The following is a 14,326-nucleotide window of genomic DNA, read 5'->3' on the forward strand; positions in this document are numbered from 1 at the left end:
TTATTGTTATTACAGCTGAGCCGGGCAGACTGGCCAGTGTTTTGGAACGTAGCACCCTTGTCCTTTCACTGCCCGCGTGGGCACTGGTGGGCCCCGTGCTCCACGCTGGTAATTGGAAAAGGCACTGGTGTGCTTTTAAGGGGAGGGGAAATGAAACCCCTGGATTTGACACCATTTCTCGCTTTATTTTTAAAATATTAGTCTCAATCTCAGTTTCTATTCTTAAGGAAATGACGTTCCAATTTCTATACGTGTCCACGCACTTTCGATCCAGAAGGGAAAACCCCATTTATACAGCTAATTTGTCAGTTTGCTTAGCTTAGAAAGCACTCTGGGACCCGTCCCTGAAAGGCCGCCCCTCTGGGGTGGAACCCAGTGGTTTTTAAGAGGAGCCGCCTGCCAGGCAAAATGCTACAGCTCTGCAGAGCTGAGCCAAGGAAAGCTCCAAGTCCAAAGTGTGGAAGAAAACCCCGGAATGGCTGGAACTTTGGCCATTCTCTCTCTCACGCCTGTGTCCATGCAGTCGGATGGAGTGGCCTCGTGCCGACCCTGGCTGCACACCACATGGGCACGATCGCTTCCAAACGTGGGAGCTTGTGTGCGGGTGGAACTCAGAGGAAACAGCAGAACACTCGTTGGCATGTTTCAGAACGTGTTCATGCTCCTCCTATTGAACTGTTTCTGATAATACGTGTGTGTCTCCACCCAGTTACTGAAGGATCAGGGTGAGCGCCACAGGATGGCTCCGTCCCCATAAGGACCCAGCTGCCTTTCCAGAGAGGTCACATCCCTGGGGGGGTTCCTTGCCGTTCTCAACAAATGGGGAGACCCTGTCAGAATGAAGGACCCCAGTTCTCCCCAGGGCCCTTTCTTTCAGATTATGGAGAAGTTGCTGGGTTGTACCCTCTGTATTTCAGAGGACATTCCATCTGCCCCCATGACTTACAGCCCACGGTGGCTTGAGAACTGCATTCTGCCAGCAACTAACAACGCCTTTCAAAATTGTTTTGCAGCAAATGCTGACTGATGCAGAAGTGTCGTCACAGGAAGGCTGCATCCAAAAGGTAGGAGAGCTGGTTCCACGCTTTCTCTTGCCTCGGTCATGTGCGTCCCTGTGCTAGCGTGTGTGTAGTCGGGCCGGTGGCCGAGCAGGCAATGCACGATTGATCGTTATCTGCAGCCCCACGCGTGTACAAAACAGTGACTCTGTAATGAGGACGGGGCTGACTTTCATCGTGTGGGCAGGTAGGGGTCACCTCACTGAGCACCCCTGGCTCCTGGGAACCGAGTAGAGCCCTGTACCTGCGGGGATCCCAGGTGATGCATGCAATTAAATAAACGCAGGTTGTGTTTATTTCACTATCTTCACTGGAAACTCACATGAAAAGCCGGTAGGGAGTAAAAAACACGATTGGCTGCAGGTTCAGCAAAGCCTTTTGCTGTACTCAGCCTCCAAAGAGGGCCTGGGCAGGGCGCTCAGTAAGCAGCCTGTTAGGCAAGAGAAAGTGGCAACGTGGATGTCGTTTGCTACTGTGCTGGCTGGTGACGGATAATAGCTGATTGACAGACATTAGCTCTAAAAGACCCCAGGGTGAACTAGGCCTGAAGGATGCACACATCCCCAGAGGAAAGCACGCACACACAGGCAGGTACGTACCTATGTCTGCGCGCTGTGGGCTAGGCAGCTGGCAGAAGGGATCAGACCCAGAAATCATCTCCAAAACCTGCACCTGTCGTCAGAGCCTCCATCGAATTTGTGTCATCCACGAGCACGCACGTACACATGTACACACATGCACACACACCCTACACACATGCATACAAACACGTCATGTGAACACCGGCACACGACACGCGGTGACACAAACACACGAACAAACATGCTCGCGTGACACAACTCATGGTACACACAGGCACATGTGCACACACGTGTGGTTACACACGAACACACACACGTACAAACACACAGACACCCACACTCACGCACGGCAGCGGGTCCAGCATTGGGGTTTTCAGTAGAATTGAGGTAGCATTTCCTCTCTCACTTGGCGTCTTGCGTGTACGCGTCGTGCCGGGCAGCGTGGGGAAGCCCAGCAAGCTGATGGGGGCGCTGCGTCAGCACCGGTCAGCCAGCTCTCGTCACGTGCTCTGTTCTGAGGGTCACAGTCACAGAATCTGTGCTCTCGGGGCTGGCAGGCTGCGAGCTGAGCATGCCAGTCATGGTGAAGGCCCCTCCCTCGCTCCCGACAGCGTCTCTCTGTGCCTGGCTTGGTGGTTGGAGCCTAGGCCTCTGTGCCGTTCTCTATGGCGGGTAGGACTTGGGGACCTGCCATCTGGGCGGACCTATTGGTAAGGCATGGGGACCCGCCATATAAGCAGACCTATAGGTAAAGGATGCGACCTGCCATCTGAGCAGAGTTATCGGGAACGGACTGGGGATCTGCCCCTTCCTGCCAGGTTCACACCAGACACATTGATTTTGGAGAAAATGTTGCAATGGGAGACATTTTCTGACCCCGCAATGACCTCCTGAAGGAACTCTGACAGGGTGACCCTTTTTACCTCGTTCGTCTCCATAACTCAGGGTCTGTGTCTGGCCCCGTGGGAGCCTGTTGTCTGATGAGACGCCGGGACAATGTGTCCACTCCCCGTCCCACTGCCCAGGGGTGGCCTGAGCCCTTTGCTCCTCAAAGTGACGTCAATCCCAACAGCATTCCTTTCCCGTTTCCTGCCTCTGGGAAGGAATTCACACTTTTTTCAAGGATATAAAGTAGTGATAGCTCTGAAGCAGCTTACCCACATTTTAAAGAATTGAGGTATTTTCACTTCCCACGAAAAGCGACCTACAGTCAACTCCAGTCTCAACTTGCAGAGCAAATGTGAAATCTTCATTTTTCCCACCACAATTATGACCCTGACTGTCCAAGCCTGGGCAGGACTCCCGCCTGACAGTGGGCGGCCTGGCAGGAGGTTAGAGCGATGCATCTATGACAGGCTGGGCAGTCACTCGTCCAGCCTGGGCACAAGTGTCAAGGCAGAAGGCCGGAAGGTCACATGTAAAGGAAAGCGCGGTGAGGAGGCAAGCACTGGTTGCTTTTGCACCAGAACACGAGCAGGCAGGACAGCATAGGGGTGTCCTCTGTCCTCCTGCAGCCGCGGCGGGGCCTGAGGGGCCATAGCTGACGTAGTCCAGAGGCCCTTCTTCCTGAGAGCTGCTTGTGGGCTGGGTGCGAGGTGCCGCCCTGCCAGGGCCCTGCCCACAACGGCCCAGCGTGCATGGGCATCCCCTCGAACACAGGCCCTTGTAAGGCCCATCCCGGGGTCCAGGGGTCCCTCTCTGCACAACATCAGAACAGGCCTGACCCCACAGCCCCGAGCGTCAGGGAGCCAGCGTTGGGCAGCAGGACCACAGGGGTCTTGTCTGCCGTCTGTTTTGGGGCAGGCGCCTGACTCCCAGCCAGCTGTCGTCCAGGGTGCTCCCTGGAGGGGGTTCTGCCTGCTGCCCCCTGAACCCAGGACTGTCCCAGTCCCCGCTGAACTTCCGTGTTATCAGCATTTGGGGGCTTTTGACTGACGGGTGGGTGCCCAAGGTAACATTGGTGCAATGGCGGAACCCGAGCCTGGTGCTTAGATGTGGACCCACCCTGCTGTGATGTGCCTGCTGCTTTGGGAGGGAGCGAGCGGATGGGCTGAGCGAGGTGTGAGCAGAGGTAAACGGGGCCGTAAAGATGGATAGTGCAGCACTCATCTGACCTTCTTCCAAGTAGGAGGTCCCGCCTTCCACGCCGGCGGTAACTCAGCTGTGGAGATACATGTGTTCATCACAGAATGTAACTCCACCTGCCTTGGCCTGCTGTTTTAAAAACGAATTTGCTGGGTTCCCTGGTAATGGGATGTGAACTCCAAGTCGTCGTTTCTGTGTCTGGCTGAACAGGGCCTCTCTGCCCCCAAAGACTCGCGGGTCTGTGAGCCTTAAAAATATGGTCCAGAAGCGCTGGGGGCTGTGTGGCCTGGGGCTGGTTAGCTGACGTCTCTGAGCTTCGTCTGTACCATCATTAGGATCATTATGTTTCTCTTCTTTCTCTGCATCAGTGAAATGTAACAAAAGTTAATGAATTCAATCAGTGGCTTGACACAGAGATATACAGAAAATGTGACATTTTGTGGGGACGCTGTGGTTTTAAATTCTAAGTATTCGAGAGCCAGGTTGCTGATGGGGCTGAAGAATCCATTTGTTCAGAGTTTACAGGAAGAAAAAACCCACGCCCAGGGAAGTCGCCCACATCACCAGAACGGGTGGGATTCGAACTCAGGACACAGCCGGTGGGCGGTTGGGCAGGGCTCTGGAGTGATAGCAGCCACCACCTGTAAGAAGCGCCAGGCTTGGCCCCGCCTTCATAAGGGGCGGAGCCACCGCCTGGCAAGGCCGCACGCCCCGCCTCTGAGCAGCCTCCACGCCCCCCAACCTCCAATGCCCCGTCTGTGATCCCTGCAGCCCTTCCCTTTCTCCGTACCTCACATCCCTCTCCACCTCTGTCCTGCGTTCTTGCATCCTCCGTCCTCCAGGGTCCCTGGTCCCTGTCCCCGTGTGTCCTCCGCAGCCTGTGCAGCTTGGCTTTGGTGCTAATGAGACTGGACCCGTGCTCGCCCCTCCTGGTTCCCTCCCCCCTCCACCGCCACCCCCACCCCCCACTCTGCACCGCCCCGTGCGCTCCCTGGGTGCGTTGCAGGAGCTTCCCCCAAAGTCACTTTGGCCGCAGGTCAGGCTGCGTCGCCTTTTCTAGCCTCGGTGCCAGGACTTCTGGGACTGCTCCCTCCACCGGCTCTATTTAGTCTCTGTTTACTTAGAGGGAAAGCCCGGGGCTCCTGGAGAGCAAACATCTGCGGGAGATAATCTAGCGAGTTGTCCATCCATCACTCGGGTCGCCCCGCTCCCTGGAGAGCCCGCCAGAGCCGGTAATAAAAAGGCCGGGCGAAGAGGCTTTGGGGACGAATAAAGAGCCGTGTTAAGGGCCCGCTGAAAATGGATGGAAGTCATTATTAAGGCTCAATGGCCGTCTTATCAAAATCCAATAGGACAGACATTTGGCAAAAGGCTTAAATTTATTCTTTGACTTTCTGGAGGGCTTGAATTTATCCGTTAACAAGAGTGTAGTCCACCCGGGGAGATGGTATCAGCTAAAAGAATTTTGATTCAATCTCTTCGGTGATATGAAAAGGGGCAAACACAGGACCCCAGTAGCCTTCCCTTTGTGCCACTTTATCTTGTTTTCTTTGACCGTCTTGAAAAGGAAGGACGTGTTAATACAGTGCAGCCCGGAGAAAACACAAACAAAGGAAAGTGGCCTTTTTCTTTTTCTTTTTTCCTCTCCACCCACCCCACCCCCCAAATAAATAAATCAGGAATTCGAATCAGTAGGGCTCGGACTGGAAACTTGAAAAGGTGCCTCATCAGAAGCTTGGACCAGTGGAGCACCCCGGCAGCACTCCCGGGAGGGCCGGGCTCAGAGGAGAGTCAAAACTAAATGGAGCTCACGAAGTCCTCCCTGCTGGCAGAGGGGCCGTGATGGGGCCGTAAATCTCTCGCTGTTGTTACGTACAAAGTGCTACAGGTCGCAGAAGTCACCTGCTCGCCCAGCTGGCACTGTCCAGACAGGGTGATGGAGCAATGTTTATGATCATTTGGGAGGTGATTTTTTGGACATTAGAACCGTGGCCTGTCCCCCTGGGCTGTTGTGTGTGCATGTTTTTCTGTCACCTGACCTGGTGCAATGCCTCTGGCATTGGGCAGCCAAGAGGTCCCCTGGGTCCCTGGGCGTGGGGAGTGGGGGTGGGCTGATGAAGGGTGAGAGGAGCCAGGAAAGAGCTGAGCTGAGGGAGCCCCAGGGCGCTGGGAGTGGAGACAGGCAGGCCAGTGCGAAGTGTCTTTTGTGCAGCAGTGACTGGACAGACCACTCCCCAGGGGTACCAGCAGCGGCCAGGCCACGCTCGGTTCTGGGGGCCTAGGCTCTAGTCTCCGTGGGCTGTTGAAGCCCCTCGGCACTGCACGATGTAAGATGTAGCTGACACTGGCCGTTCAGTGCTGCTTCCGCTGCATTGTTTGTGCCCGGGAGGAAGCAGAGGCATTTTCCAGGTGGCTGGAGGGTTAGGGAAGAGGGGGAAGCGGGTGGGGCAGGGATGTGGCTGGAAGGCGAAGGGGGACCCTAGAGTGGAGTTTCATGTGCCCCCTCGTGTTGGGTCCGGCCGGTCTCCCTGGGACTGGAATAAGCGTGGCTCCCCGTCGTCAGCATGGCCTGTGCTGGTGAGGTGAGGGATGGAATTCCCTTCTTACTGCTGTGCACGTCCCAGCAGCAACACTCCAGAGCCACTAGGGCCGTGCTTCAGTGCCCCAAAAACACACCCGAGCCGCAAGCCTAAGAACCCTGCGATCCCAATTATGAATTTGCATGTGGGATCAGTTATGTCTTTATGAAATCAAAGTGTGTTTAGCTGCCACGGAGACAGCCCCGAGTTGATTTTGATAATCTCGGGCTCAATGGACTCGCCTCGTTGCAGTAAGCCTTCGACAAAAGGCTGGACAGTGGCTGAAAGCCCTTTGACGACATGTCTCTCTTTCCTTTGTTCGGGGGTTGCTGATAAAAGAGCCGGGAGTCCATTAATTCAGTGAATGAACATATAGGAAAGTCAGTCCCCTCTTGAGAACAATAATGTTGAGGTCAGCTTCAGTTGCCATGGAAACTAAGTACTCCTAAGAAGTTTGCATCCTTGATTTTGCTGAATCAAAGGCTGCAAAGCGAGAGGTGTAATGGGGCCAAGACCAGAAAGTCGGAAAGTGCCGCCTCCGCCGCCGGTCCCTTCCTGGCCGGTGGCCCTGGGGACCCGCGTCCCGGGACCGCCCCTTGACTGGCTACCTGCCCCTCCCCCGGCCCCTCCTGGGAGGCCTCCTTTTTCACAACTGTTGACGCTTATCTGAAGAGGCGGCTTAGGCGTGACTTTCGTGGCTCCAGTGCCTGGGGCAGAACATCAGGCCCCTGGGCGGACTCTGACCTGCAGCCACCTTGCAGCCCAGAACTTGCCCCCGGGGCGGTGGCACCGTGGCCCCTTCCTTCGCAGATAAGGGTGATTAATGGGCTGATAGTGTGGCCCGGTAAGTCACAAGCAGCTCCCGCTGGGCTGGGTGATGACATTATAAATGCAACCTTTTTGCATTTTGTCCCCGCCCCCCATGAGTTGATTCCACTCCCCTCACCCCCACCCAATGGAGGGATTCCCGATCAGCTTAAACCATAGATGAGGCTGGGGACTTGTGAGGGTAACTCATTTCCTTCTGCTCATTTGTGACCTGCTGTGGCCCTCGGCCTGGGGGCCTAAGGGGGCCAGGGCTCCAGCAGGCGTGCGCAGAGGGCACTTTGTTCCACACACCTGCTCAGGTCTGAGAACCACACCTGGGGGGAGGACAGCAGGGAGGACAGTGGTTTTCCCCTTGTTTTGCTCCTGAGAAAGCAATGAACCAGATTTCCTTTGTCAGCCTGCAGCATCCCTTGTGAAATGTCTGAAAGGGGTCTAGGCTGAAGCTTGGGTCCGAGGTCCTGGCGGAAGGAGAGTGGGGAGGGACCCTCGGGGTCCCCCAGCAGCCCTGGCACCATGTGTGAGAGCAGGTTACATGGGGACCCACCTCTGTGGTTAGGCCCTTCTCCCACCTGCTGAGATTTTCTGCCCTAACTTAAATCTCAACAGCACACAAAACCACCAATGTGAAGGACAGACTCAGAACTTGAAAACAGGCACTCACCTGGAAGGTAAACAAAAGGACCTTCTTTTTTCCAGAGGCCCAGTGCCTCCCAGCCCACCCCACCCTCTGAGCCTGGTTCTGCCCCGATGGTGGGGCCCTCGCCTCTACTGGGACTGCTGCATTTCCGCTTCCTCCTGAGCACTGGGAGCTCCCAGTCCCAGAGTGGGCCAAGCATTGAGTCGGGTAACAAGATAGCGACCGGGCACAGCTCTGGGCACCAGGCCTGCTGAGTGGGCATTAGGGGTGCCGCTACTATTGCTGGTGTGGCCTGAGGAGGCCAGTGCGACCCTGGGTGGATGCTGGCCACATTGGGCCTCTTTGAGGACACCTGTCTCCAAGGTGGTGTCGTGCCACCTGCAGTGGGTCAGAGTTCACAGGCGCAGGTGTCTGTCCCGGGCCCACGTGGCTGTCCTGGAAACCACAGCAGCCCCTTAGGGTGTCAGAGGCGGTCCTGGCAGGTGGGTGCCAGGAGAGGTGGCTGGGAGCAGGACGCCTCTCGCAGGCAGCGGCTAATGAAGCAGATTTATTATCTACGTTACCAGCGTCACAGGAGCCAGATGGTGGTGTCAATAAACTGTAATCTTCAGGTGGGTGCAATAGTGGGTTAATTAAATTGTGCCGCGCGATCAGGAGAGAAAAATACATCAGCTCCAAGGCCTATTCTGCGTCTTCTGCATTAAACACACAGACCCGCAGCTGGCGAAGTCCATGTCACTGGCCTGGGTGGGGCGCCCGCCTGCCAGCTCCCAGCACAGCCCAGCTTTGGAAGGGAAGACAGGGCTTCACCTGCGCCCCGCCTCACCTCGGGGATAGCTGTCATCCTGAGTGTAAGGCCTCTCCTGGCTTCACACAAACGGATGTCCAGGTGGCCAGTCCCTCTCCTGGGAAAAGACAGCAGCGCTGGTGGGTGCTGGGGTCTGCCCGCAGCCTGACCACTTGGGGCTGCGCCCACTTCTCTCTTGGTGCCGGTTAAGCACCCCAGGCCTCCAGGGAGGGTCAGCTCCTGAGGCCCCCTCATGCCTCAGATGGTGTTGGGAGCCGGGCTATGCAGCTGGCCCTCTTCTGAGCCGCAGGCCCACACAGGCCATGAGCACACGGTTTGGTTTCCAGGCGGGGGGCCCTGCGCAGGTCCCGGTCCTGAGAGTGGGGAGCCGGACCTCTCATCACTTCTTGGCCTGGGACTGTGCTGGAGCTGAGGGGGTGGGGGGTGGTCTGTCCTCCCGCAGGGGCAGCGCCTGGGGGGCTCTACAGCCTGCCTGGCCTGCAGAAACTCTGGAAGGGGCAGGGCCACAGGGAAGGTTGTATCCTCTAAGAAGCCACCTGCTGTCTTGGGATGGAGCAGGATGTGCCCCAGCTTGGGGAGGGGCCCATCCCAGCTGGCCCTTTATTCGCCAACTTCTCTGGCCTCCAGATGCCACAGGGGTGGGTGTGCGCGCAGGGGTCCCACTGGGGCCTCACGTTGCTGTCAGGCTGCCCGTGCACGTGGAGCCAGGAGGGGAGGAGAGCAGAAGTGGCACCTGGCCCCGCCTGGCCCCAAGGAGGCTGGCCTCTATGGAGCGCCAGCCCTGTGGGCCAGGCGCGGGCTTATCATTACACCGTCATGTGGTCAGAATGCTGACCCACACCAGGCCCCTGTGCCCACACACTCAGTATCCCCCATCCCTCCATGCAGTCACTGTCACCCCCACTTTACTGCTTAGGAAACAGGCACAGAGAGTGGGGGTCACTTGCCACACAATTCAGTGGAGAAGCCAGGAACCATAAAATGCCAGCCAGCAAGACTCCGAAGCAAGTGTTCTGGAATATCGTGTTAATCATGTGCCTCAAGTGCTGCTCTCCACATGTAAAGTCACACCAGCCTGGGTGCTTTAGGCATTGAGTCCAGAGTGGCACTAACCTATGGATATAATACAGAGAAACGCAAGACTGGATCAGGCTGGAGTGACTAGAGCAGGTGTACCAGTCAGCTATTGCAGCCATACTGCTGTGTAACAAACCACCCCGGACTCAGACCACACATGCTGATTCTCACTTACACGTGTGCAAGCTGGCCTATCCCGGCTGGGCTCAGCTGGGCTTGGTTCCAAGCTGACCATCTCGTCCTCCTCAGACAGTGGGCTCTCTGGGGCATGCTGTCCTCATGGTGATGGCATGAGAAGAGGAAAAGCAGATACTTGTAATCATCGAGGCCTAGGCTCAGAACGAGCACATTAGTCCTTCTGCCCACATCAGCCAAGGTCGCCCCACGGTCACGGCCACCAGCACAGGGGAGAAAACCTGCCTTTCACGGGAGGGGTGTGGTCATGCAGCAGGGGGCATGCAAGTGGGGCAGTAATGCAGCCTAACGTGGCAGGCTTTCTGGAGGAGGTGGTGGTGGAGCTGGCAATGCCAGTTCCCAGGTGACAGCTGAAGTAGGGAGAAGCCCTGAGGTGTGCAAAGAGAATGGAGCCCACAGTAAGGCAAGGAAACCGTGAGCATGGAGGAAAAACAAGGATAAAGTGAAAATACAGCCTGCTACTTCTTGCAGCCGTGTCTGGCTGGCACAGTGTCCCCTCCTCGCCCGTGTCCATGGATCTCTTGGGTGTGCCTAGCCCTTGAGATTGACCCTCTTCCTTGAAGAGAGGATCTGATCTTTGGTCCAGAGTTTCCTGGAAAAAGCAATGCCGGGTCAGTTGTGGGAGGCGCCCTGGTCCCTTTGTTGGGAGGGGTGGATCTGTGAATGACACTGAAGAACACGCCAGGGGACTTCATCCTTCTGTCGACCTTGACTGATGAGTGGTGAAGTCCACCAGGACGGGTGAGGAGGGACCACCCCACCCAGTGCCTAAAAGAGGCCCTTGGGTGATCTGGCACTAAAAAGAGGGCTTTGCTCTCAAGCCACAGGAAAACACAGAGGAATCTTAAAAGACGCACTAAGTGCGAGCGGCCGATATGAAAAGGCTGTGTGCTGTGTGGTTCCAACTCTGTGACACTGGAAAGGCAAAACTATGGGGACAGTGAAAGGGTCAGTGGTTGTGGTTGTCGGGGGGGGCAAGGGAGGGATGAATAGGGGTCACAGAGGGTTTAGGGCAGCGAAATTGCTCTTGCCGACGCTATCATGATGCATATGTGTCGTTCTGCGTTTACCCAAACGGGTAGAATGTCCAACACCAAGGGGGAACCACAGTGTAAATTCTGGGCTGTGACGTGTGTCAGTATGGACCCATCAGTAGTAACACGTGACCATACTAATTAATGCAAGATATGAAAAATAAGAGAAACTGGGGCTGGGGGGCGAGAGAGGGTGTGCGGGAACCCTCTGTACATCCCACTCAGTTTTCTATAAACCTAAAACTGCTCTAAGAAATAAAGGCTTTTCACTTTTTAAAAAAGAGAGTTCTCAAAAAGTGGCATCTTATCGTCACACGCACGCACGTGAAATATACACACACATCTAAGGACGTATAACAAGAAGCCTGGAAGGAAATATGCAGAAATAATGTCGCTCTTTGTGGTGATTTAATGGGTGCTTTTTAGAAATGGATGCGTGTGTGGGGTACTTTAGTTATTAAACGTGTTATGTTATGTAAAGTGCCCAGACGGTGCCTGGCCCATAGCGGTGCTGATGACGAGGCTGGCGGATGGCTGTGGGGGACGCATGCTGGGTGACTTCTGGGCTCAGCTGCCAGTTGCCGGTGTGACACCGTCCTGAGCTCTCTGCCCTCTAGCTCTGCAGCCAGAAAGTTCTGGACGGGTGCTGCGGTGGTTGCCCTGGCAGAACTACCCTGTGGGTCTCACCGTTGCACAGAACTGTGACGTCTGTCAGGTGGGGCAGCTGTTGGGTCCTGAGGCCTCGTCTCACTTCACCTGCCTGACTCGTTCACTTAGGGCATCTGCCGTTTTGTCTGGTTCTGCAGAGTCTCAGAATGCCCTGCATGCATTCATTCACTCACCCACTCAACAACTGGTTACCAAGCACCTACTGTGTGCGGGACGCTGTCCCAGGTGCTGGAGACACAGGCTGAATTCTCCCCATTTCTGCCCTCCTGGGGTTCATGTTGTGGGACCCGTCACCTGTGTGATGGGCCTCCCCGGCCTTTGTTCTTGGGGGCCCTGGTGCCCTGGGGATGCCCAGCTCCAACGTCCCCTGTCCGGTACTCCTCCTCGTGGCGGGGCAAGCTTCCAGGAGTCTGTCGCACTGCTTGTTCTGTTCATTTTGGGCAGAAATGCGCCATCTTGCCATGCGGGCCTGGCCGCGCTCCTGTAGGTGGCTAATTCTAAGGAGCCGTTTTTCGGGGCAATTCCTCCTTTCGCCCCCTGTTCTATGCAGGGGACATTGTGAGGATAATAGGTGGATTTTGGCCAGAAGGAGTGAGGTTCTTAATTGAACAGATTCAGTCTGAGGGTCCTGCTTCTTATTCAGTAGTATTTTCTTCTTTGCATAAGGCCTCCTTCAGCCGGCCTCTCTGTGTGCTAACAGGACCCATTATTCCGCCTGATACCCACCTCCATCAGCCACGGCCGTTCGCTGAACGGCTGCTTCTCACCCAGTTAACAAGCTGTTTCTCCAGTACAGTGTTGATAAATTAAGTCATAAAAGGCGAGACTTATTATTTCATGTTGGAACCTTGCCTCTGTTATTTCTGAGCAATGGCCAAGATTCAGAGTATTAGCCACAGAAATGTCTGCATTGCCGGGGATGGAAAATTATCACATAAAAGGATTCTGATGTGGTGTTCATCATGGATCAGCTGAGTGTAGGGAGAGATATTCAGAGACCAAAAAAATCGTAAAAATCCGCTTCTCCACATTCACGCTGGGGGGAGGGGCCGGCGAGCCCTGCATCTCCATGCTTGCTTGCGGACATACTGTGTGCTGTGGCCAGGCCGGGGACCCATGCATCCTCTGTGTTTACTTGAGGACGTCCTGTGTGCCATGCGAGTTACCAAGGCCCTGAAAGGGCAGATAATTATCGGAAGAAAATCTGAAGCGTAGGCACCCCAGAGAACTGCAAAAATAAAATGAGGAGGAGGAATTTTGAATAGATTTCCTCCCTTTGTATTTCTGTTTTGGACAAGAAGTGCAGAGGCAGGAGTAGAAGGGAACTGGCAAGGCAGTGAAAACCCTCGAGCTCGTCCTCAGGATGGTCTGGGCCCCTCTCCCCTCCCCCGGGAGACGCGGGGCATCTTCTTCCAGTGTCTGCCCACGTGCAGCCCCTCAGGAGGCAGAACCGGCCTGAGGGGAGGCCTGTGTGTCCTGGCTCCCCCAGGAGGAAGGCCCATGACTGTCTTTCTGTGTGCAGAGTCAGGCCATGGGGCCCAGGCCCCAGGGAGGCAGAGGACACATCTGCATGCTCATTGCCGTGTCCCTGAGCCTGGTGGAGGTGACGAGCTTGCTTAGATCACATCTGGAGAGTGCTGGGGGCTCTGGGAGGCAGCTGCTCGTCTTCCTGGGGTTCAGACCAGTGCATCACCCGTCTGAGGTCATTCACACTGTACACAATAGACTCGGCCCTTGCAAAATGGGCCTAAACACGAGGTTGTGCCCGGGGAGGGGGCACCTAGCTGGTCCTCACTGTCAGGGGTCATCCACTTTCCAGGGTGTCTGAATGGGAAGTGTGTGTTCCCCAGAACCAGCTGTGGGAGAGGGACAGGGGAAGAGAGCCGCGTCCGCTCAGCCTGGGCTGGCGCCCACTTCCTCTCCTAGTTGGTTTACCTGGTTGTCCTGTCGCGTCCTGGGCATCCTTCCCGTTACTGCAGTAAATGCTACGCATGTGCCCTTAGTGAACACCCAGAAGTTTTCTTTCATAATCACCTTTTGGCCCCCAAAGTGTCACTGAAATACTCCTCAAGTCCCTCGCCCCTCTGTGGGCCCCTGGTTTCCCAGCATGACACAGTGTTCACCTCCTCAGAAGCCCCTGCCCGTGCACTCTCTGCCAGCGCCCCTTCTGCACCCTCACCCTCCAGGAAAAACCTTGCCTTTCCAGCAGGACAAACAGCTTTGGCTGCCTGAGCCCGAGCAAGTGCCCAGCCGTGTCATACCCATGGGGGCACTTCCTGAGCTGTCCCAATTCCTGGGCCTCTGGGGCGCAGACCCCACACACGGTGTTAGAGGCATTGGCGGCTCGCTCAGCTCTCACCCCACAGGCTGCCTCTCGGCCCAGACTCCTCGGAGCGGCCCCCGCAGCCTCATGAAGGCCTGCCCGCAACATTTCAAGTGGACCTCAAGATTTGGTGGTGGAAAGAATTTCTCAGAAGGCTTCTAGAAGTCTGTCTGAGGACTTCTTTATCATCTGGCACCTTGAATTCCTTGTCTCTAAAATGGAAACGCTAGTAACTTCTCCCTCAAAGTTGTGATTACTGATTACATGAGTTACTTTATGTAAAGCACACTTAAAATAGGACCTGGTACATGCTTAGCGCTCAGAGTGAGACCAAGGTAGTGGTGATTATGACGATGATGGTGGTGGTGGTGGTGGTGGTGATGGTAATAGTGACAGTGATGGTGATGATGGTGATACTAGCGATGATGATGGTAACGGTGATGATGGTAAAG

The 14,326-nt window shown here is 55.6% G+C and overlaps 1 protein-coding gene across 3 annotated transcripts in view; it reads left to right on the plus strand.

The window, feature by feature from the left end:
- Positions 1 to 14,326, plus strand: part of PRDM16 (PR/SET domain 16) — a 317,843-nt gene that overhangs the window by 156,210 nt on the left and 147,307 nt on the right. For all 3 annotated transcript variants that reach the window (XM_074334225.2, XM_074334226.2, XM_074334230.2), the window contains exon 3: positions 1,014 to 1,064. In XM_074334225.2, coding sequence (XP_074190326.2) covers positions 1,014 to 1,064 — 51 coding nt within the window. The remainder of the gene's footprint in view (positions 1 to 1,013; positions 1,065 to 14,326) is intronic.

This window comes from Rhinolophus sinicus, chromosome 14, assembly GCF_057876585.1.
Source record: "Rhinolophus sinicus isolate RSI-liver-muscle chromosome 14, RSI-T2T, whole genome shotgun sequence".
Classification (NCBI taxonomy): domain Eukaryota; kingdom Metazoa; phylum Chordata; class Mammalia; order Chiroptera; family Rhinolophidae; genus Rhinolophus; species Rhinolophus sinicus.